At 41.7% G+C, this 24891-nt stretch overlaps 1 protein-coding gene across 2 annotated transcripts in view; it reads left to right on the top strand.

Annotated features, from left to right (window-relative positions):
* The window catches only part of CUNH3orf70 (chromosome unknown C3orf70 homolog), a 100838-nt gene extending 76420 nt beyond the window's left edge, over nucleotides 1-24418 (top strand). Inside the window, exons 2-3 of one of the 2 annotated variants that reach the window (XR_003006367.1) lie at nucleotides 19626-20648; nucleotides 22571-24418. Coding sequence is in view for 1 of the 2 variants with exons in the window: in XM_024768909.1 (XP_024624677.1) it covers nucleotides 19626-20182 (557 nt within the window). In the remaining variant the exon portion in view is untranslated. Of the gene's footprint in view, nucleotides 1-19625 lie in introns of both variants that reach the window. The other variant, XM_024768909.1, reaches the window with a different exon arrangement.
* The last annotated feature ends 473 nt before the right edge of the window (nucleotides 24419-24891 follow it).

The raw sequence follows: 24891 nt of genomic DNA, 5'->3' as shown, positions 1-24891 counted from the left end.
TTTTTTTAATTAATTAATTTATTTATGGCTGTGTTGGGTCTTCGTTTCTGTGTGAGGGCTTTCTCTAGTTGTGGCAAGCGGGGTCCACTCTTCATCGCCGTGCGTGGGCCTCTCACTATCGTTGCCTCTCTTGTTCTCTGTGGAGCACAGGCTCCAGACGCGCAGGCTCAGTAATTGTGGCTCACGGGCCCAGTTGCTCCGCATGCGGGATCTTCCCAGACCAGGGCTCGAACCCGCGTCCCCTGCATTCGCAGGCAGACTCTCAACCACTGCGCCACCAGGGAAGCCCTATCTTAGTTATATTTGACATTAATTGTTGATGTAGAAATATTCAAGTAACAATGTTTTTTCTGTCATTATTTTTTTAACATCTTTATTGGAGTATAATTGCTTTACAACGTTGTTAGTTTCCGCTATATAACAAAGTGAATCAGCTATATATATACATATATTCCCATATCCCCTCCCTCTTGTGTGTCCCTCCCACCCTCCCTATCCCACCCCTCTAGGTGGTCACAAAGCACGGAGCTGATCTCCCTGTGCTATGCAGCTGCTTCCCACTAGCTAGCTGTTTTACATTTGGTAGTGTATATATGTCAATGCTACTCTCTCAGTTTGTCCCAGCTTACCCTTCCCCCTCCCCATGTCCTCAAGTCCATTTTCTATGTCTGCGTCTTTATTCCTGTCCTGCCCCTAGGTTCATCAGAACCATTTTATTATCTTATATTCCATATATATATGTGTTAGTATACGGTATTTGTTTTCCTTTTTCTGACTGACTTCACTCTGTATGACAGACTCTGTGTCCATCCACCTCACTACAAATAACTCAATTTCATTTCCTTTTATGGCTGAGTAATATTCCATTGTATATATGTGCCACATCTTCTTTATCCATTCATCTGTCGATGGACACTTAGGTTGCTTCCATGTCCTGACTATTGAAATAGTGCTGCAGTGAACATTGTGATACATGTTTCTTTTTGAATTATGGTTTTCTCAGGGTGTATGCCCAGTAGTGGGATTGCTGGGTCATATGGTAATTCTGTTTTTAGTTTTTTAAGGGACCTCCATACTGTTCTCCATACTGGCTGTATCAATTTACATTCCCACCAACAATGTAGCAGGGTTCCCTTTTCTCTACACGGTCTCCAGCATTTATTGTTTGTAGATTTTTTACTGATGGTCATTCTGACTGGTGTTAGGTGATACCTCATTGTGGTTTTTATTTGCATTTCTCTAATGATTAGTGATGTTGAGCATCCTTTCATGTATTTGTTGGCAATCTGTATATCTTCTTGGAGAAATGTCTATTTAGGTCTTCTGCCCATTTTTGGATTGGGTTGTTTGTTTTTTTGCTGTTGAGCTGCATGAGCTGCTTGTATATTTAGGAGATTAATCCCTTGTCAGTTGCTTCATTTGCAAATATTTTCTCCCATTCTGAGGTTTGTCTTTTTGTCTTGTTTATGGTTTCCTTTGCTGTGCAAAAGCTTTCAAGTTTCATTAGTTCCCATTTGTTAATATTTGTTTTTATTTCCATTTCTGTAGGAAGTGGGTCAAAAAGGATCTTGCTGTGATTTATGTCATAGAGTGCTCTGCCTACGTTTTCCTCTAAGAGTTTTATAGTGTCTGGCCTTATATTTAGGTCTTCAATCCGTTTTGAGTTTATTTTTGTGTATGGTGTTAGGAAGTGTTGTAATTTCATTCTTTTCCATGTAGCTGTCCAGTTTTCCCAGCACAACTTATTGAAGAGGCTCCATTGTATATTCTTGCATTCTTTATCAAAGATAAGGTGACCATATGTTTGTGGGTTTATCTCTGGGATTTCAGTCCTGTTTCACTGATCTATATTTATTTTTGTGCCAGTACCATACTGTCTTGATTACTGTAGCTTTGCAGTATAGTCCAAAGTCAGGGAGCCTGATTCCTCCAGTTGCATTCCTCTTTCTCATGTTTGCTTTGGCAGTCTGGGGTCTTTTGTGTTTCTGAACAAATTAAAAATTTTTTTGTTCTAGTTCTATGAAAAATGCCTTTGGTAATTTGATCAGGATTGCACTGACTCTGTAGATTGCTTTGGGTAGTGTAGTCATTTTCCCAATGTTGATTCTTCCAGTCCAGGAACATGGTATACCTCTCCATCTGTTTGTATTGTCTTTAATTTCTTTCATCAGTGTCTTATAGTTTTCTGCATACAGGTCTTTTGTCTCCGTAGGTAGGTTTATTCCTAGATATTTTATTCTTTTTGTTGCAGTGGTAAACGGGAGTGTTTCCTTAATTTCTCTTTCAGATTTTCATCAGTGTATAGGAATGCAAGAGATTTCTGTGCCTTAATTTTGTATCCTGCTACTTTACCAACTTTACTGATTAGCCCTAGTAGTTTTCTGGTAGCATATTTAGGATTCTCTATGTATAGTATTATGTCATCTGCAAACAGTGACAACTTTAGTATTTCTTTTCCAATTTGGATTCCTTTTATTTCTTTTTCTTCTCTGATTGCTGTAGCTAAAACTTCCAAAACTACATTGAGTAATAGTGGTGGAGTGGGCAACCTTTTCTTGTTTCTGATCTTGGAGGAAATGGTTTCAGTTTTTCACTGTTGAGAACAATGTTGGCTGTGGGTTTGTCATATATGGCCTTTATTATGTTGAGGTAGGTTCCCTCTATGCCTACTTTCTGGAGGATTTTTATCATAAATGGGTGTTGAATTTTGTCGAAAGCTTTCTCTGCATCTATTGAGATGATCATATGGTTTTTCTCCTTCAGTTTGTTAATATGGTGTATCACGTTGATTGATTTGCGTATATTGAAGAATCCTTGCATTCCTGGAATAAACCCCACTTGATCATGGTGTATGATCCTTTTAATGTGCTGTTGGATTCTGTTTGCTAGTATTTTGTTGAGGATTTTCATGTCTATGTTCATCAGTGATGTTGGCTTGTAGTTTCCTTTTTTTGTGACATCTTTGTCTGGTTTTGTTATCAGGGTGATGGTGGCCTCGTAGTATGAGTTTGGGAGTGTTCCTTCCTCTGCTATATTTTGGAAGAGTTTGAGAAGGATAGGTGTTAGCTCTTCTCTAAATGTTTGATAGAATTCACCTGTGAAGCCATCTGGTCCTGGGCTTTTGTTTTGTTGGAAGATTTTAAATCACAGTTTCAATTTCAGTGCTTGTGATTGGTCTGTTCACATTTTCTCTTTCTTCCTGGTTCAGTCTCAGAAGGTTGTACTTTTCTAAGAATTCGTCCAGTTTTTCTGTTTTATTGGCATATAGTTGCTTGTAGTAATATCTCATGATCCTTTGTATTTCTGTAGTATCAGTTGTTACTTTTCATTTTTCATTTCTAATTCTGTTGATTTGAGTCTTCTCCCTTTTTTTTCTTGATAAATGTGGCTAATGGTTTATCAATTTTGTTTATCTTCTCAAAGAACCAGCTTTTAGTTTTATTGATCTTTCTTACTGTTTCCTTCATTTCTTTTTCATTTATTTCTGATCTGATCTTTATGACTTCTTTCCTTCTGCTAACTTTGGGTTTTTTTGTTGTTATTGTTCTTTGTCTTTCTCTGATTGTTGTAGGTGTAAGGTTATGTTGTTTGTTTCACATTTTTCTTGTTTCTTGAGGTAGGGTTGTATTGCTATAAACTTGCCTCTTAGAACTGCTTTTGCTGCATCCCATAGGTTTTGCATTGTCTTGTTTTCCTTGTCATTTGTTTCTAGGTACTTTCTGATTTTGATTTCTTCAGTGATATCTTGGTTATTTAGTAGTGTATTGTTCAGCCTCCACGTGTTTGTTATTTTTACAGTTTTTTCCTGTAATTGATATCTAGTTTCATATTTTGTGGTTGGAAAAGATACTTGATATGATTTCAGTTTTCTTAAATTTACCAAGGCTTGATTTGTGACCCAATATATGAACTATCCTGGAGAATGTTCCATGAGCACTTGAGGAGAAAGTGTATTCTGTTGTTTTTGGATAGGATGTCCTATAAATATCAAGTCCATCTCGTCTAATGTGTCATTTAAAGCTTGTGTTTCCTTAATTAATTAATGAATTTATGGCTGCATTGGGTCTTTGTTGCTATGCACTGGTTTTCTCTAGTGGCAGTGAATGGGGGCTACTCTTCATTGCGGTGCATGGGCTTCTCATTGCTGTGGCTTCTCTTGTTGCGGAGCACGGGTTCTAGGCTCGTGGGTTTCAGTAGTTGCGGCACATGCACTCAGTAGTTTCGGCTCACAGGCTCTAGAGCACAGGCTCAGTAGTTGTGGCGCACAGGCTTAGTTGCTCCACTGCATGTGGGATCTTCCCAGCCCATGCTCAAACACGTGTCCCCTGCATTGGCAGATGGATTCTCAACCACTGCACCACGAGGTAAGTCCCTCCTTGTTTATTTTCATTTTGGATGATCTGTCCATTGGTGAAAGTGGGGTGTTAATGTCCCCTGCTATTATTGTGTTACTGTTGATTTCCCCTTTCATGGCTGTTAGCATTTGTCTTAGCTATTGAGGTGCTGCTATGTTGGGTGCATAAAGATTTTTTAAAATTATTTATTTATGGCTGCACTGGGTCTTTGTTGCTGCGCGTAGGCCTTTCCTTAATTGCGGCACGTGGGGCCTACTCTTTGTTGTGGTGAGCTGGCTTCTCTTTGTGGTGGTTTCTCTTATTGCAGAGCATGGGCTCTAGGCTCAAAGGCTTCAGTAGTTGTGGCACGTGGGCTCAGTAGTTGTGGCTTGCGAGCTCTAGAGTGCAGGCTCAGTAGTTGTCTTGCATGGGCTTAGTTGCTTCCTGGCATGTGGGATCTTCCCTGACCAGGTGTTGAACCCGTGTCTCATGCATTGGCAGGCAGATTCTTAACCACAGTACCACCAGGGAAGCCTGGATGCATAAATATTTACAATTGTTATATCTTTTTCTTGGATTGAACCATAGATCATTATGTAGAGTCCTTCTTTGTCTCTTGTAATAGTCTTTGTTTTAAAGTCTATTTTTTGTCTGATATGAGTATTGCTACTCTAGCTTTCTTTTGATTTCCATTTGCATGGCATATTTTTTTCCATTCCCTCTCTTGCAGTCTGTATGTGTCCCTAGGTCTGAAGTGGATCTCTTGTAGACAACGTATATATGCATCTTATTTTTGTATCCATTCAGCCAGTCAGTGTCTTTTGGTGGGAGCATTTAATCCATTTACGTTTAAGGTAGTATGTATGTTCCTATTACCATTTTCTGAATTGTTTTGGGTTTGTTGTTGTAGGTCTTTTCCTTCTCTTGTGTTCCTTTAGCATTTGTTGTAAAGCTGGTTTGGTGGTGCTGAATTCTCTTAACTTTTGCTTTCCTGAAAAGGTTTTAATTTCTCCATCACATCTGAATGAGATCCTTGCTGGGTAATCTTGGTTGTAGGTTTTTCCCTTTCATCACTTTGGGTATACCATGCCACTCCCTTCTGGCTTGCAGTTTCTGCTGAAAGATCAGCTGTTAAACTTATGGAGATTCTGTTGTATGTTATCTGTTGCTTTTCCCTTGCTGCTTTTAATCTGTTTTCTTTGTATTTAATTTTTCATAGTTTGATTACTATGTGTCTTGGCATGTTTCTCCTTGGGTTTATCCTGTGTGGGACTCTCTGTGCTTCCTGGACTTGATTGACTATTTCCTTTCCCATATTAGGGAAGTTTTCAACTTATAATCTCTTCAAATATTTTTCAGCTCCTTTCTCTTTCTCTTCTTCTTCTGGGACCCCTATTATTTGAATGTTGGTGCATTTAATGTTGTCCCAGAGGTCTCTGAGACCATCCTCAATTTTTTTCATTCTTTTTTCTTTATTCTGTTCTGTGACAGTTATTTCCAGTATTTTATCTTCCAGGTCACTTATCCATTCTTCTGCCTCAGTTGTTCTGCTATTGACTCCTTCTAGAGAACTTTTAATTTCATTTATTCTGGTGTTCATCATTGTTTGTTTGCTCTTTAGTTCTTCTAGGTCTTTGATAAACATTTCTTGTATTTTCTCCATTCTATTTCCAAGGTTTTGGATCATCTTTACTGTCATTGCTCTGAATTCTTTTTCAGGTAGACTGCCTATTTCCTCTTCATTTGTTTGGTCTGGTGGGTTTTTACCTTGCTCCTTAATCTGCTACATATTTCTCTGTCTTCTCATTTTGTATAACTTACTGTGTTTGGGGTCTCCTTTTTGCAGGCTGCAGGTTTGTATTTCCCGTTGTTTTTGGTGTCTGCCTCTAGTGGATGAGGTTGGTTCAGTGGCTTTTGTAGGCTTTCTTGTGGAGGAGACTGGTGCCTGTGTTCTGGGGGGGTGGCTGTGGATCTTGTCCTTCTGGTGGGCAGGGCTGCATCTGGTGGTGTGTTTTGGAGTGTCTGGGAACTTAGTAATACTTTAGGCAGCCTCTCTGCTAATGGGTGGGGTTGTGTTCCTGTCTTGCTAGTTGTTTGGCATGGGGCATCCAACCCTGGAGATTGCTGGCCGCTTGGTGGAGCTGGGTCTTAGCGTTGAGATGGAGATCTCTGGGAGAGCTCTTGCTGATTGATATTACGTGGGGCTGGGAGGTCTCTGGTGGACCAATGTCCTGGACTCGGCTCTGCCACCTCAGTGGCTCAGGCTTGACATCCGGCCGGAGCACCAAGACCCTGCAAGCCATACGGCTTGGAAGAAAAGGAAGAAAAAAACCCAACAAAACAAAAAAACGAATAGATAGGGCCCCAAACCAAATGGTAAAAGCAAGACTAAACAGACAGAAATCGCACAAAGAAACATAAACACACACACACACCATAAAAAGAAAACAAGCAAACAAACAACAAGGAAAAGAAAGCAAGAAAGAAAAATGAACAGTCAAAACCCTAGGACAAATGGTAAAAGCAAGACTAAACAGACAGAAATCACACAAAGAAACATAAACACACACACACACCATAAAAAGCAAACAAACAACAAGGAAAAGAAAGCAAGAAAGAAAAATGAACAGTCAAAACCCTAGGACAAATGGTAAAAGCAAATCTTAAGCAGACAAAATCACACAAAGAAACATACGCATACACAATCACGAAGAGAGAAAAAAGAAAAAAAATTGTAAAAAATTTCAATGAAAGCAAGCACTAAAAAGTAAACTAAGATAAACATAATTATCAGAAACAAATCAGATGCAGAAAGCAAACCCCAAGTCTACAGTTGCTTGCAAAGTCCACCACCTCAATTTTGGGAAGATTCGTTGTCTATTCAGGTATTCCACAGATGCCGGGTTCATCAAGTTGATTGTGGGGATATAATCTGCTGCTCCTGCGGCTGCATGGAGAAATTTCCCTTTCTCTTCTTTTGCACAGCTCCTGGGGTTCAGCTTTGGTTTTAGCCCCGCCTCTGCGTGTAGGTCACCCTCAGGCATCTGTGCCCCGCCCAGACAGGATGGGGTTAAAGCAGCGACTGATGAGGGGGTCTGGCTCACTCAGGCCGGGGAGAGGCAGGGGTACGGTAGTCATAATTGGAATGTGGGGTGAGCCTGCAGTGGCAGAGGCTGGCATGACATTGCAACAGCCTGAGGCGTGCTGTGTGTTCTCCCTGGAAGTTGTCCCTGGATCTTGGGACCCTGACAGTGGCAGGCTGCACAGGCTCCCAGGAGGGGTGTGTAGGTAGTCACCTGTGCTTGCACACAGGGTTCATGGTGGCTGCAGCAGCACCCTTAGCATTTCACGCCTGTCTCTGGGGTCTGAGCTGATAGGCATGGCTTGCGCCCGTCTCTGGAGCTTGTTTAGGTGGTGCTCTGAATCCCCTCTCCTCACGTACCCCGAAACAATGGTCTCTTGCCTCTTAGGCAGGTCCAGACTTTTCCTTGGACTCCCTCCTGGCTAGCTGTGGTGTATTAGCCCCCTTCAGGCTGTGTTCATGCAGCCAACCCCAGTCCTTTCCGTGGTGTCTGACCTCCAAAGCCCCAGCCTCAGCTCTGAACCCCCACCCGTCCCAGTGGGTGAGCAGACAAGCCTCTCAGGCTGGTGAGTGCTGTCGGCACCCATCCTCTATGTGGGAATCTCTCCGCTTTGCCATCTGCACCCCTGTTGCTGAGCTCTGCTCTGTGGCTCCAGAGCTTCCCCACTGCCACCCCTGTCTCCGCCAGTGAAGGGGCTTCCTAGTGTGTGGAAACTTTTCCTCCTTCACAGCTCCCTCCCAGAGGAGCAGATCCCCTCCCTATTCTTTTGTCTCTGATTTTTCTTTTTTCTTTTGCCCTACCCAGGTACGTGGGGAGTTTCTTGCCTTTTGGGAAGTCTGAGGTCTTCTGCCAGTGTTGGTAGGCGTTCTGTAGGAGTCGTTCCACATGTTGATGTATTTTTGATTCATTTGTGGGGAGGAAGGTGATCTCCACGTCTTACTCCTCTGCCATCTTGATGGTCTCCCTCGAACAATATTCTTTTAAAAATAAGTTTTAGAATGCATTCTTCTAAAATTGTTCTCTGTTAATATTAAACTTAATTGTTTATCAGTTTGTCCAGTTTTAAACATCTAAAGGATTAATATTTTAATACATAAGATTTAATGTCTTAGTCTAGGCTCCAAATATATAAACTACTTAATTTTTTAATACTATACTTATATTAAAGCATTCTCAGTAGACAGGCAGTACCACCTACAGCAGTGGTCCCCAACCTTTTTGGCATCAGGGACCGGTTTTGTGGAAGACTGTTTTTCCATGGACGGGGGTGGGAGGGAAGGTTCAGGCAGTAACGTGAGCCATGAGGAGCGGCAGAGGAAGCTTTGCTTGCTCGCCAGCCGCTCACCTCCTGCTGTGTGGCCTGGTTCCCCCATGGCCTGGGGGTTGGGGACCCCTGTCCTACAGGAAATCCCACACTTTGACCTTGGTCATTGAATCAATTTATATCCAATCAGTAGATGGAAACCATGTAGTACATTACACAGGGGAAGTTTAATATAAGGAATTGTTGGACTTTCCTGGTGGTGCAGTGGTTAAGAATCCACCTGCCAATGCAGGGGACACAGTTTTGAGCCCTGTTCTGGGAAGATCCCACATGCCGCAGAGCAGCTTAGCCTGTGCGCCACAATTACTGAGCCTGCGCTCTGGAACCCACAAGCCACAACTGCTGAGCCTGTGTGCTGCAACTACGGAAGCCCGGGTTCCTAGAGCATGTGCTCTGCAACAAGAGAAGCTACTGCAATGAGAAACCCTCACACTGCAAGGAAGAGTAGTCCCCGCTCGCCGCAACTAGAGAAAGCCCGTGTGCAGCAACAAAGACCCAGTGCAGGGAAAATAAATAAATAAAGACAGAAAGAAAGAAAGAGAGAGAGAGAAAAGAAAGAAAGAAAGAGAAAGGAAAGAGAGAGAGAGGGAGAGAGAGAGAAAGAAAGGAAAGAAAAAAAAGAGAAAAAAGAAAGAAAAAGAAAGAATTGTAAAACTCTAAGAAGTAAGTGACCAAAGGATATAAGGAAACTCTGTGTATTTCCTGTGAGCTGAGGGAGTATATATACCCAGGAAGGACAAAGGTGCAAGGAATTCTGCCTCCCCAAGACTGGGGTTCAAAACTTGTTGGAGAAAGTGTAGTTCAGCCCACAGAATAGCAGAGAACCTTGCCTCCTTGCCCAGGCTGTACTGTTTTGAATTTGCTGGGCAAGCAGGAAGCAGCCCTTTGGAGTGCCAGGAAGGCATGGGCAATGAGCAGTTCAGGGCGTGGGTATGCAAAGGTGGCATAGGCTTGGGTAGGCAGGAGGGAATGATGTAGGCAGAAGGCCTTCAGAACGCTGGTTTGCACATGGAGAGGGCCATGGGAAGGCTATCATCAGGCCAGGCCAAAACTGCAAGGTTGCCAAGGAACTGTACATTCTGGGTTCACGGCTGGGGCAGACCTCCAGCAGATTTCATTCCCCCGCACCCCAGCCTGTGTTCAGCAAACATGAGAGCCCCTTCCTCCTGTAGTGTCCCTCTAGTGCTCTCTACTGAGAAATTTAGCATCTTGCTCAGTGTAGAAGAAAAATGTTTAAAGGAATTCTGTTCACTGTGGCTGAACATATATTGAAAAGAAAATTTGGAGTTGAGAGGCATTAGTTGATACTAGCACATTTATAATCTCGTAATAATCTGGGCCCCTTTTTCCTCTTTACTGCTTAGTGTCAGCTGTGAAGTGACTTTCTCCATATATTTTACAACCCAGCTATTATGATGAAGAGAGGTTGTCTAAGAACAGGTCTCCAAGTTGAGTTTTGGTGCCATCATCTGAGCCTCCTTGTCCCCATTCAAGAGTAGTTAAGTGAATAGTTAAGTAGAGATGCTATTTAGCTGTAAGTAGTAAATTTGTAAGTTCTTACCCCTAACTCTGGATTTCCCCAGTGGCACTGATTTTAAAGTTGGCTGGCCTAATCACAGGTCCAAGAGAAATGAGAGGTAATTATAACAACTGATTAAAGAAAAAACATGGTGAATATATTTTCTTTCATTCCATTGGGAAATATAAATTTTTGTATATAAATGTTAATAATTTGATTTTAAATTATATCTCATTGATACTTAGAATGTGTTTTATTATTGTTGTGACTGATTAGTAAAAAAATAAAGCCCCAGAATGCCATACTGGTTTGTATAAATTTAAAAATGAGGTTCTTGACTAAACACAGACATGTTCCTTACAAAAATAACCTTTAACAAAAAAAATGTATTGTTTTATTTCAGTAAGTATCTACTGAGCCCCTGTGAAAAGCACAGATGGTTTAAGATCTTAATTTTCTTAGATCAGGTTGACTGGTTAGCATCCTTTTCTTGGGAATTTTCTGAACTTTTTATTCCCAGATCAATAGATGAATGTGACAGATGTCTTGTACTACTTCCCTTAGTTTTAGACTGTCACGATTATCTGCCCATTGGATTAATGGCTGCTAGTAACTTATTTGGGATCTGTAGAACTACACAGCTGTGTGTTAGTGGAATGGCAGAAAACCGCGCCAGAGTCTTCATGTTCTCCGTCTCCACTTTTGCTGCCTCCCATAGGGAGTTTCTTTGTTCTCAGATTTTTTCTAATTGAAGTTTTAGAAATCTGTTGGCTAGTCTGGTAACTCAGCCCATCCACTAATGATTTTTGCAGAGGAAGGTAGGAGGCTGAGATGGTTTAATAAGATGCCAATAAGGTCAAGGCTTCTTATAAAGAAATCAAAGGTAATGACTATCATCATTGTCATCCATCTTCAGACAAAAAAGGGGTGGCACTCATACAGCTTTCCTTACCTTGCAGTGATCCATAATCAGCCACTTTTCACTGATTCCTCTTTCCCTCCATCAGGCTTCTCTCCCAATGTTTTCCTGTACTGCAAAGTGCAGACACTTAATACACAGTGGTTGAGTCTCTGTGTGCTCTGTCAGCAGCCCTCCTCTTCTTTCTGAACATACGGTTTTTCATGCTTCATCTCATCTTCAGTCAACCATCCTTAGAAGACTCCCTCAGCCATCCCTTTTTTAACCAATTACTGTATTAAAACCAACTCTATAGAACAGCTCCCGGTGGATAAGTAGGACTTCTGAGATTAAGGATAAAGAGGTGGAGATATTCGCTCCATGAAACCCTTATTTGGCCCTAAAAGGAACTGGAAAGCCTAAGAGAGTTCTCATTCTCTGCTTTTTTTTTTTTTTCCTTTTTTACTATGGCCTGTTTTAGCCAGACTTACCTATTGGATGTTTCCGAACTCTCTGGCCCTACAAGGGGCTCTTTCCCAACTGGAATTGTCTGTGTCTACAAGTTCAAGGAGTTCATTGCGCCAGTTTATTCAGCAGAGTGGCTCTTACGGTATCCAGTCTCCTTAGGCAAGGGAAGGGTTTTGCTCTCTTTCTAGATTATCTGTGATGAGACTGGTTTCGTGGCAGGAGACCCTCTGTTCCAGTAAGGCTGTTTACCCCACTGCCCCTGAGACAGCCCACACTACTTCCGCCTCTGGCTTTTGCACAAAGCCTGCCACTTAACTTTCTTTTGTCCAGGTCCTAGCCCTTCTTAAGTTTATATCCGTTTCTTGGGAGCCTCTTCTTAGCCCTTCCAGCCCTCACTTTTTCTGGGCTCCTGTACCTTATATAGTGTATACCCCACAACTTAATACTTCTCTTTCTTCTTGTGGTGCTTACAGATGTTTGTGTGACCCAAATTGGGTCGTAAGAGGGATGCATTTTACACTTCTCTTTACCCCTAGTTTTTCAGTGGTAGTTACTTATTAAAATACACAAAAAAAATTTTTTTTACATGTATCTGTCCCTCAAACCAGAAGACTTGGCTTCAGGTAGGAATAAACATGGTTTAAAAAAGGATAGAGGCTTCATCATGTCTCTTTTCACATTGGCTACTCTAACTTGGTAAATGTGGTGAACAGCTTCTCTCTCTCGTTGGTTTATGGAACTTTTAGAAATGTTATTTTTAAGGCAGCCCTCACTGTACTGGCTGCCCTACTTCAGGGTGTCAAAATTGTGGCCCAGAGCAGTGCAGACTGTAGAGGTCTGTTGGTGAGGGCTCCTGCTCTGCACAGGCTGCTCCGTGGTACTTCCTCCACCTCCTCCATTCCCCCTCTTACCAGTTTGACTTAACTCCAGATCTGAGTGTAAAACGAACTGGGAGAGGGTGGAAGCTTGATTGTCAAAGTCTGATTTGTGCTTTAGACCAGCTTTATCTGTGCCCATCCCATGAGAGGAGCATATAGAAATGGACGTGAGTAGAAAGGCAAAGCTGGGAAGCCTCTAGAGGGGCTTGGAGACCTGCAGGTGTCTTCTGTAAGCAACACCAAAAATAGAATTATACAATGTGCCAGATATTGAGTCAGTGCTTTAAAAGATAGAGAGCACTGACCACTTTACCCTGAGGAAATGGAAAGCATGGGACTGTTAATTTGATAAAGGTTGGACAGCCAGTACGTAGCCCCAGTCCTTGCCCTGAACCCCCAGGATCTGCCACCTTCGTGGGAATGTCTCTTGTGTTCCTTCCTCTACTGAGCCAGGTGACTTGAGTCAGGTCAGAATGTCATGCTTGAAACCCTGTAATAGCCTCCCCTTAACCCCCATCTCTTCTCTTTCCAGTCCCTCTGCACATCTTTACCAGACTAAATTCTCTGAAATCCCCCTTTTATTGTTATTACTTGCCTCCTCAGTAATCTGCACTGGTCCCCATTGTTAGCAAAACACGAACACTTTGGCCTTGCATTCTGAGCCCCGTCCAGCCTCTGTCTTCCTCACAAGCTTTATCCTCCTTTGCTCTCTTGGTCGACTCTGTGAACCCCACATGCCTGCTGACACATTCTGGCTCTGGAACTGGCCTGGAGCAGTTCCGCTTGCTACTCCACAGGTGTGTGTCTTTTAACAGCCAGGTACAGTCCTTCAGTGAAGCCTGGAATCCTGTTCCGCTGCTTGGTGAATGCCCTTGTATATTTACAGTTTTGCTCAACTGGTGTTTTATTTTTACTTTATTTTTTATCTTCTCCCTGCAGTTTGACTGGAAGCCCCTTGAAGCATGACTACACATTGTACTTTTTATTTCCCCACAGCATCTGATTTAGTAGTATAAACATGGTAAATAGTCAATAAATATTTGTTAACTGAGTAAATAAACCATGCTCTGGTGCTCTGTCTCACTGGGGTTTTGCTTTACATTAATATGTTCCTCCTCACTAAAGGTTACACGATTTGAAAAACGAAGAAATTAGCATCTTGCATAAATTTCTGATTGGGGACTTCAATATATTGAGCAATGTATGAACTTTATTGTTCTCATAGATTGAAGTACAAAAATACTGGTATATTACTGCCAGTGGAGCAGGGTGGTAGAGGGTAAGGCCACAAAAAATATTGGTTATAATAAATGTTAGGTTCTTTTGCTTTTAGTTTGTGATATGCTACTCAACTAAGTAAATAATGTACATTGCAGAAATAGCTGAATAAGAATATTTAATATTATTTTCAATATAATGAATGCCCTTGGGACTAAAATAAGCATACTTGTGATTCAGTATATAAAATCAAAGAACTGAACTGTGCATGCAGTTTCCCTTAGGCCACTCAGGTTTTTTCAGTAGATTTACCTTTTTAATTATATTTTGCTTAGGCTAATTTTAAAATAACTTTGCATTCCCTGAGAGCAGTGTAGTTCATGTGTCAAGGGGACACACATTTAACGGTCATAAAACTATCTGTAAAAGCAAAAAGCTCATTCCCCTCCAGAGGATCTTTTTTAAAAATCAAAATGCACAACTGATCCTAAAAACTAGTTTAACAAAGTGCATGCAGTAGCTTAAGGGGCCACATAAATCATTTTCTATGTTAGTCCCCACCCGCCTTCCCTTTGTGCTCTACAACCAAAAGAAAGAAACTCCTACTAGGGAATGTATCTACTATGTACATACAACTGTGCTATAGGTTGGAATATTAGCTGAAGTTAATGGCAGAGAATGACAGTGTAAACTAATACGAGCATTAGATAAATCTTATTAATTAAGTAATGAGTATTCTCATGAAGAAAGAACATAGGATGTCACAGGGCTTGGGCTCTAGAACTGACCTCTGCCTTATTACATGAGCTTGAGAAAGTAATTAAGTTTCCCCTCTCTCCCTCTGTCCCTTCCTTCTTTCCACCAGGATGAAAACAAAAATCTGTTTTAGTGTCTCATTGAGGCATGGTGAAAACAGTATGTAGGTCTGCACAGACCTACTAGAGAATGGACTTGAGGACACGGGGAGGGGGAAGGGTAAGCTGGGACAAAGTGAGAGAGTGGCATGGACATATAAATGTAAAATAGATGGCTAGTGGGAAACAGCCGCATAGCACAGGGAGATCAGCTCCGTGCTTTGTGACCACCTAGAGGGGTGGGATAGGGAGGGTGGGAGGGAGACGCAAGAGGGAGGGGATATGGGGATATATGTATACAGTATAGCTGATTCACTTTGTTATACAGCAGAAACTAACACACCATTGTAGAGCAATTATACTCCAATAAAGATGTTAAAAAAAACCAAAAAAACAGTATGTACTACATATTGTTGCTAAACACCATGGGGAAGAACGATCAGAGAAATTATGAACCAAGACTTTGAAAGAATAGTTTAAGTTACTTATTAAGTGGTTTTGATTGGCCTTTAGTTGAGAAATACCTGTAGTGTTGAACCGGCTTTCCTGAAAAGAAACATGAATATATGAAATTTATTTTTCACTTAGTGATCACAAAAACCTATTGTGATTAGTCAGTTTCATTATTGAGAATGTGATTTGAGCTCCCTTGAAAAAGATTCCATATAAATTAATGCGCTTGTGAAGTTTATTTTTAATTTTTATATTATTTTTTAAAATGGGTGTTAAGTAGTGTAATGAGGTGTAGTCTTCACTTTCATATGGATGAATTTTGTGAGTGGCTGAATGAGTCATTAGCAAACTAAGATTCTGCTTCACAGGAGTATTTTGAGAATAAGCTTAAGAATGTGTAAGTTCGTAAGAAAGGAGCTAGGGCTCCTTGGAGAAATGGCTGATTCCTGGACTGGGGCAGGGGAAGTACAGGATAAGCCAGTAACTTCTTATGACGCCAGAACGTGAGGAAGTCGTCACAAAAATATGGGGCATGTTGAAATGACACAGGGGTAACTTAAAGGAGCTCCCAAGAGCTAAGTCTGGGACAATTTGAGCAACAAAATAAAGAATGGTAGTAAAGGATTACAATCCCTAGAATAAAATAAATATGAGTCCATGCTTCTATCGGTAAATAATTGAATACATAAATAAATGAGGGAGAAGGAGCAGCTCCTGCTTAGATAGAATTCTAATTAATAAATATAGAAGGAATGATGTAAATAGAAAATCACTATTTGGCAAATACCACAGTAGTGATTGTTGCAGACCACATCCACCTGTGCATGCTAAAATTAGATGGCGGTATGATGAGAAACAGGCTATTTGCATACTCTCAAAATATCTCGTCACAAGATACTTAATATTATAGAGAGAAAAATACTAACTTTACAGTGGGGAAACCTAGACGAACACCACATTTTTATTTATTTATTTTAAATTTATTTATTTATTTGTGGCTGCGTTGGGTCTTTGTTGCTGCGCGCAGGCTTTCTCTAGTTGCAACGAGCGGGGGCTACTCTTTGTTGCGGTGTGCCAGCTTCTCATTGCGGTGGCTTCTCTTGTTGCAGAGCACGGGCTCTAGGCGCGCAGGCTTCAGTAGTTGTGGCACGTGGGCTCAGTAGTTGTGGTTTGCAGGCTCTAGAGCGCAGGCTCTAGAGCGCGGGCTCAGTAGTTGTGGTGCATGGGCTTAGTTGCTCCGTGGCATGTGGGATCTTCCCGGACCAGGGCTCGAACCCATGTCCCCTGCATTGGCAGGCGGATTCTTAACCACTGCACCCCCAGGGAAGTCCCCCCTCTGGACTCTTTACAAAACTAAATCCTTGATATAAGTTTGTTTTATAATTTATATGTTTATGAGCAAATCAAACAGTATTATATAATCATTGATATTTAAAAGATGTTTACTCAACTGTGTTTCTCATCTGGCCATCTTTATTACTTTTCTCTTCCCTGCCTTCCTCTTTGCATCTGTATCTCAGTATCACCAGATAACAGGCTGTCACTCCAGCTCTGAATAGCATGTTTAATAGGTGTAACTGGTAGAAGAAAATGTAATCTGGAATGCAACATACCTTTCTCTCCAAGCTGCATTTCTCTTACTTTCACCACACTTCAAGAAATAAAAATGGTGCTTTGAAGGAGAGAGGAAAGTAAGAGGTAGAACAACTGAGAAGAAGAGAAAAAGCAAATTTTGAAGAAGCACAAAGGCGGGTAAGGGGGTGGGTGCAGCAAGGGGGGTTAGGTGAGAGTAGGAGAGGCTGGTCAGAGAAGGCCCAAAGTCAGGCTGCAGGATCCTCTCCACCTTTGGACTAGATAAAGCGCTGAGCCCTCTGGGTCTCAGGAACCTCTTATGCGGTGACCAGTGGGTAACTAAACCATAGGTTACTTGGGCCAGAATGAGCTTAATCAGCATCTGCGACAAGCATTTCATGAGCGCCTGCCACCCATAGCCTCCTGAACCCAGTAACCACCAGTCTACCACCCAAGAAAAGACCAAACCTCCATTCCAGATGTTTTATTCACCACTCTGTGGACAGAAGGGAGTAGAGTCCCCTAAATTCTCCCAGTCCCTTTTCTGTCCCCTGCCCAGACTCATCTTTCTCTAATCCTGGGGCTGACAGATCAGAGGGGCGGCTTGAAAGTCTGCCTTTTTTGCCCCTCTGCTTGGATGCAGAGTTCCTACCAAGCCGTTAGAGCTTGCCTGACTTGAACTTTGCCTGACAAGGAGTAATCCCTTCCTTTACAGATAACAGAATTGAAGATACCTGGTATTGGGTTGGCCAAAAAGTTGGATCGGTTAGTGAATATGTTGTTCAATAAAGTTCTTCGTGAAAATGAAAAATGTCTTTTATTTTTACTTAAAACTGAATGAACTTTTTGGCCAATCCAGTATATTTTAAACAATTTCCCAGGCAGGCATGACAGTTCTTGCTTGTATTTTTGTTAGACCATAAGGTTTGTGTGAAATATGTTCAGGCTTGGAAGCAGACCTGGGACCCCAAAGGCTTAACAGTTTTACTCCAGAATGATTTCTTTTTTTAGCCATGCCGCGTGGCATGTGGGATCTTAGTTCCCAGACCAGGGATTGAACCCGGGCCCTTGGCAATGAGAGTGCGGAATTCTGACGCTGGACTGCCAGGGGAATTCCCTCACTCCAGAATGAAGCTGAGTGTATTTTTAGAGTAATTTAGTTACAAAGAAATTGTGGCATCTAAGCCTACTTTTTTGTACGGGAGTCAAGAAACAGAGGTAAAAAATACAGGCAGGCTTGATTGATCTTAATAGATCAGATGTTGCACTGTCTGTGGCACAGTTTGCTGTTCACATTTCTGATCTAAAATTGCTATTCGTCCATGCTTAATGAACTTATTTAAAAAACATAAGGTAGTTTTCCTTACCAATGTGATCCCTATCCTAGAATTTTCGATCTAAGAACTAAAACAGATGGGAGCAGAGCACAGTGGGTGATTTGCCTGCAAAGAGATGCACATGAGGAGGTCATAAATCAGTGGTTCTCAGAGAGGGCGATTTTGCCTCCAGGTATATGTGACAACATCTGGAGATGTTTTGTTTTGGTTTTTGGTTTTTTTGGGGTTTTTTTTGCAGTACGCGGGCCTCTCACTGTTGTGGCCTCTCCCATTGCGGAGCACAGGCTCCAGACGTGCAGGCTCAGCGGCCATGGCTCACGGGCCCAGCCGCTCCGCGGCATGTGGGATCTTCCCGGACCGGGGCATGAACCCGTGTCCCCTGCATCGGCAGGCGGACTCTCAACCACTGCGCCACCAGGGAAGCCCTGGAGATGTTTTGATTGTCAGCCTGGGGAGGAGGTGCTACTGGCATCTAGTGGGTAGAGGCCAAGGATGCTGCTAAACATCCTGCAGTGCATAGGACAGCCCCTCAACAAAGGATTATCTGATCTGAAATGGCAATAGCATTGAGGTTAAAAAACAGTGTCATAAATATGAGCAGAAGATACTGTATGGACTGATTGATAAATCAGCTACGTTAGGAATAAACCCAAGATGGTGCCTCCATTTGTGGCTTCTGTCTCTGGGACTTGTGGTTGTTGTTGGTTTTTTTTTTTTTTTTCCAGATTTCTATTTTTAAATCATTTTAGGCTTACAGACTGGGCAATTGTCATCTCCATCTGTTTTCTTAGCACTTGGTACATGGGAGGCTTTGTTAACTGTTGAGTGAAGAAAAAGAGAATGAGCAAAAGATGCAGGAGGAACAGATCCAGTTAGGTTTCACTTCCACATAAACTCTGGGAGAAACACTTAGGCAGAGGGAAGGTTTGGGGATAAGCTTCTTGGTTTTCTAGAAACATCTGGCAGGTCACCCCCCTGCATCTGCCTGTGCCTGTGCTTGGCTAAGGTTGTGCTTGTGGAATTGGTGTCAGGGAGAACATCTCCTGCTTTGGCCACTGATGAGCTTTGGGTCTTGAAAGAGATCATTTCACACCCTGCACCTGACCCTGGCCACTGAGGGTGACCAGGACAATGCTATAGGCCATTACCTATTAAATGTGTGTGTGTATGTGTATTCTGATTAAAACATAGAAACCTGAAGAGTGAAAGTCTTACCATAATCCTGATGATAAATTTTAAATGACTATATTAGCATATAATTATTAAAGATAAAAATGGAATTATAATTTTATGGTATATTATACTATTTTACAGTATGTTTTTACCATACTATAATGTGGACATTCTTTATTTTAGTATGATGGGTAAATCATTTCAAGTTGTCTGAAAAATAAGGATGATAGTATCCACCCCCCTATTCCAGAGGCATTAAAGAGACTCAAATATAAATTAAGATTTGTGAAGTGTGTTGCGTTTCTTAGATGAAAACACCATGATGTTATGGTACCGTGTTGTATTTTTAATTGATTATAACAGTTTTTAACGATTCTATGATTAGTTTCTTCTGAGATGTTATTGAAATATTTTTTAAAACATTCTGAGTCCTCAGAGAGAAACCATTATGGCTACCTTAATGTAGTGTGTGTAATACTCTTGGATTTCAGCTGCCTTTTTGTGTTCCCCACAGGCAAATACGTGTATCAGCCGATGACCCCTGTGGAACAGCTTCCAAGCACTGAGATTCCCGCAAGGCCTTGGGAACCCACAAACACCATTCAGATCTCAGTGTCCCTCACTGAACACTTTTTGAAATTCGCATCTGTCTTCCAGCCTCCCCTCCCCCCTGATTCACCAAGGTACTGTATGATCTCAGACCTCTTTATTGACAACTATCAGGTGAAATGTATTAATGGGAAGATGTGTTATGTGCAGAAGCAGCCGGCGCCCCATTCCCACAAAATTAGCCCCGAGGAGGTCTCTGCACACGATGCCTTAATATCAAAAGAGAGCAATACGCCAAAAATAGATCACTGCTCTTCTCCCTCAAGTTCTGAGGACTCTGGGATCAATGCAGTCGGGGCTCACTACGTGGAGTCGTGTGATGAGGACACAGAAGAAGGAGCAGAACTGAGTTCAGAGGAAGATTACAGTCCAGAGAGCAGCTGGGAACCAGACGAGTGCACCCTTCTCTCCCCTTCGCAGTCTGATCTGGAAGTGATCGAAACAATAGAAACCACCGTGTGAGCGTCCAGGCAGGAAGCCACGTCCTCTGATCCATGCTGAGCTTTTGTACTTTTGTCTAATGGATCCTTTTTCCAATGCAGTCGATGTTTTCTACCCCTCTCTAACAACCATACCAGTTCAGTGGTCTGCTGATTTAGCTTCACTTTTAAATTAGTCTTATAATTAAGACTTTTTTTCTTATAAATGGTTTTCTTTTGTATCTTGACTTCCTTTTTATGTAGCATCTGGTGTCATGAATTGTGACCCAGCCTTAATTTCACTGGGAACTTTGAAAGCAATGATGTGATGAAGTGATGATCACAGAGCACCACGGATCAGGTTGAGGAGCTGCCCGGAGTGAAGGAGACACTATTTTATAAAGAGCCAGTTCTTCGCAGAACAACTCTTTGGCGTTCCTTTTGGCGTGCTGACGAGCACCCCTACCCTGCTAGTCCCGTGTGGAAAGTGGTTCACGTGACCCCTCAAGGTGTGCACTGGTTAATGCCATTCTGTCCCTTTCCCCGTCTCCCCACCGCCTGCACTGGGGCTGGGCCGGTGCTGTCCTGGCTTACTTCTGGGAGGTTACTGGAGGCCAGCTCAGTCCCTAGTTATGGCCAGTGTCTGCACATCCCTCCGTTATCTGGGGCTGAGCTAGACCTCACTTCAGAAGAGATTCCACCTCTGTTTCAGGCTCAGTCCAGCTTTAGCTGAGTGCCTACGCTCTTCAGGGATACAGAGTGAATAAGGCCTGGCTCCCGGCAGGAAGGGACCACAGTCCAGTAGGCGAGGTAACACCTGCAGGTGATGGGACCCAGAGTGCCCTGGGAACCCCGGGGGAAGGAGAGATGTACTTGGCCTGGGCTAGCTGGGGATGTTGTACCATTTGAACTGGCCTCTTGGGTGGGTTCCCCAACATATCCCTGCTTTTTAAAATTGTTCTTCAAGTCTGGGGGAAACTTTTAGGAGTTATATAGGTTTTATATTTAGGAGGCAGCCACATCTGATGTCTTAAGAAAAAAAGTCAGTCATAGTTTTAGTTAGCATGGAAGTGCTAAAGACAGCAGTCCTTTAGGGATTAGGAATGAATCTAATAGGTTTGTTTAATTCTGCTTCATTTGGTTGTATGAAGCATTAGGATGGCTTAGGTGAGAACTGGATTAGAGTTCAGTATGATGCATGGATTTTTTATGCCAATGCAAAAACAGTTGAAATAGTTCGCTAAGTCAGGAGAAAATATTTTGTGTAATATTCATTCACTTTACAACAGTAATATTCATGGGCTGTTGTAAATATTCTCTTTTCCTGCACACATAAAATAGTGATTCTTATTTAGCTCTCTTCAGAATTCTGCTCCTAATCTCCATTAGTAACTGGTGTTCTTGTGTGAGTCGGTTACCTGCTGTTTCTCCAAATATACCGTCTGTGAGGCATAGTTAAGAATCTAGGAAATTTAAAACATGGCCCACATGAAACCAGAACTGTCAAAGTTGGAGTTAGAGAAATACTTCCTACACCCTGACTATCCATGAGTGCGCGCTCATGGCATCATCTCATGACATATCTTCTGTGTCACATTAGTTTGTATTTTAAGAAGAGGCCTGTTGTGTCCTTCCCTGAAGCCTCCCCTTGGCATCTTTCAAAAGTCACTCCAGGCAGAACCTGCTTTCCTAGTTGTATGTGTAGTCATGTGACTGGCTAGAAGCCTTTGTTAGATTTAGGTTCCCCAGGCAGCCATAGGGTTTAGGAAGCAGAGTGTGCTTATTCCTTTGAAAGCAGTGTTTGTTAACACTTTCTGTGCTAGATGAGAATGCAGCCAGCATAAAGTTCCCACCTATTGAAATGTAAAGACTTAACAAGTCAAACCAAGAAGGTGGTGAGCAGAGCTCCAGGTACAGCGGGGCCCAGGAGAGGGTGGCGGAGGAGGGTGTACGGAGAGGGGCTTAGGGACAGACAGCTGATGAGCCCTGCCCTGGGCTCTCAGCACCGCCCAGGATTGAGTGGCCAGCTGCAGCCAGGGCGACTCGCGCCAGGGTCCTGTCTTCACCTAACTCTGGGTGAGCTTGTTGCAACCCCGGGCAGGAACACGAGGCGCTCTTTCTCTGCACCATTCCTATCAGTTCTCTCTTCCATCCGTTAATCTAATTGGAGTCAACCACCAGGTCTCCAGAGCCATGGGAATCCACGGGCACAGGGCCACGTTTCTGAGGCTGGCTGTGTCAGGGTTGGGCACTTTATATGGTAATATGTATGACCTTTGCCTATGTTCCTGTTTAAACTCCTGAACTGCCATTCAGATTAGCCATGATTTTAATGGAATTTTTGGATTTAAGACTAGTTGATAATCACTTTAAATATTTGCACAAACTCTTTATAATTAAAAACTAAGATTCACTTCTATCTATTTTATAGAACTGGAGATGTTCCACAGGATTCTAAATATCAGATGCTCCTGGATCTCAAAATAGCCTTTTCTAAATAAGCACAAACAAGAATTCTTTTTTTTGTCCTAGCACTGTTAATAATTATCTGAAAATCATATATGATTGAACGAGAATTGTTTCTCTAATGCTTGCATTCCAAAAACAACTGATAAGGATATAAAAATACGTAGTTTCAACTTAAATTCTAGGCCTATTCTGTTCTGTATTATATGAAAGAATTGCTCTGTAATCCTGATACTGTATTGCTCATTTGTATAAGCATATTTATAGGCACTTTTAGAAAATGTTTAGACTGCAGTGTGTACTATAGACATAGAACACAGTCATGTTAAATAGGTTTTTGATTAATACTTGTACATTGAGAGATATGAAAGCTTTATCATTTGGACCTTTGCTCACTTGGGGCAAACAGTTGGGCTGTGTGGGTGGAAAAACTGCTTTCTTGGGCTTTTATCAAAAACTGGCACCATTCCCACTTTTTGAAAGTTGGCGTAAAAGCTGTTAGGTAGAACATACAAAATAAGTGCTGTGTGGAATTTAGCTTTCTTGTCTAACCAAGATTTCTTCTAGAATTTTCAAGTTTCACACATGTTCATGACTTTTCTGAGAAATGACAAAGCAATTAAAATGCTTTTGTCGTTATAACTGTTTGGTACATTAACAACTGAAGCTTTACAGTCAAATCTAGGTATTTTCAGGATCTGAAATGCAAATTTGAGGAAAACCCTGAAGAAAAACAGATGCTTTCCTGGAAGGGGAAGACCTGTAGTTCAAGGTAATACAGTACAAAATGAAACAGAAAATAAAATCACCAAAACCAGAACAAAACCATGAAGTTTGTTTTCCTGGATTTGATCTAGGATTTGATTTTATCTGAGTCGTGGTTTTATTTCTTAATCTCTACTTCCTGGCCTATTTGAAACATCAAAGTTCTTTTGGGGCGATCATAAACTCCTTTTAAAGCAAATTTCTCTACTCGGGCAATAGGATGCAACCAGATAATTTGCAAAGCTGTCAAAACATCCAGCTACTTTTGGTGGTATAAATACTTCTAGGCCAGAAAAAAAAGCACAAGTTAAAATAATATTTATACAGTCAACACTTGATTATTCCATCTTGTTTGCAAAATTTTGTTGATATGTTTTGGATTTTTACATGAGGAAAACAAAGTTTCCGTGGGTTTTCTTTCCCGCTCCCCTCTCCAGAGGAGGTGTGAGCACATTAAGGAGGCCAGTTGTATTTTGGGCTTTTCTGTTGTGTGCGATTGTGTCTTTTCCCCTTGGAAGTTTCCGCACTTTATCAGTGCTCTCAATTCCAGGGATGTCAGTGCTTCTCATATCCAAACATAAGTACAGGGGCACTTCTCAAAACTAAGTTTGGAATTATTTATCTTTAAAAAATTTCTTATGTCACTGCTCCCTTTCGTTGTCATGGATAATTGAGAGTTGACTGTATTGGGAAAGGGTTGCGTTTCTGTTCGTGCTTTGAGTTCTTTCTGTTAAGGCTGAAGCAGTGCTGTCTTAATAGTCTGAACAAGTCTGAAAGCAAATCATCAGTAGCAGTTTTAATGCTGAGCTTCCATATCATCGTGTTCATGTGTACTTTTAAGGCTGTTCCAACCCTGTAATACTCACTGTGTGATTTTTTTAAAACCTCTCTGTTTTAAAGTTTTAAGCACAATGTTGATCCGTGTGTAATTTCCTAAAATTATATTCTGTTTTCCTACAAACAGCTCAACTTTCCTCTCTGTATAATACTTTAGGAGAATACTACCTTGTAAAATAAATGTGATTTTTTTCTTTTTTACCAGCACAAATACGATATTTTGAATTTTGGAATATCCTCCCTCTCCACCCCACTTTAGAGAGTTTGTCTGATTTAAATAATAACACAATGTGAGCCTAACAAAAACAAAAGCCCCCATTTGCAAAATGTGAAACATTTATACCCAGTGCTTACTTTGTGCTAGGAAATCAGCGTTTTACATCATTATTCCATTTAAATTTTACAATTCCTTAGTGCAGGTAATTATTATGCATACTGTACACTCACGGTCACCACTGTTGATAATTCCCAGAACCCTTTATAATAAGAACTTTTTTGTTGGCTGCATTAGGTTTATACAAATAAAAATTACATTCCCCCACAAACGGTATTTATTTCACACAACGCTACAAGCTATGTGTTCGGTTCATACATTCCGTGTAAGACAGTTCTGACTGCAAGTTGGATCCAGGGAGGCCGCTGCCCTGCTGAGCCTCGGGGGTGCAGTCACTAGGTCACCAAGGC

The sequence above is a fragment of the Neophocaena asiaeorientalis genome, unplaced genomic scaffold (genome assembly GCF_003031525.2).
Source record: "Neophocaena asiaeorientalis asiaeorientalis breed wild unplaced genomic scaffold, Neophocaena_asiaeorientalis_V1.1 scaffold225, whole genome shotgun sequence".
Taxonomy (NCBI): Eukaryota; Metazoa; Chordata; class Mammalia; order Artiodactyla; family Phocoenidae; genus Neophocaena; species Neophocaena asiaeorientalis.
This window is presented reverse-complemented; position numbering and strand designations above follow the sequence as displayed.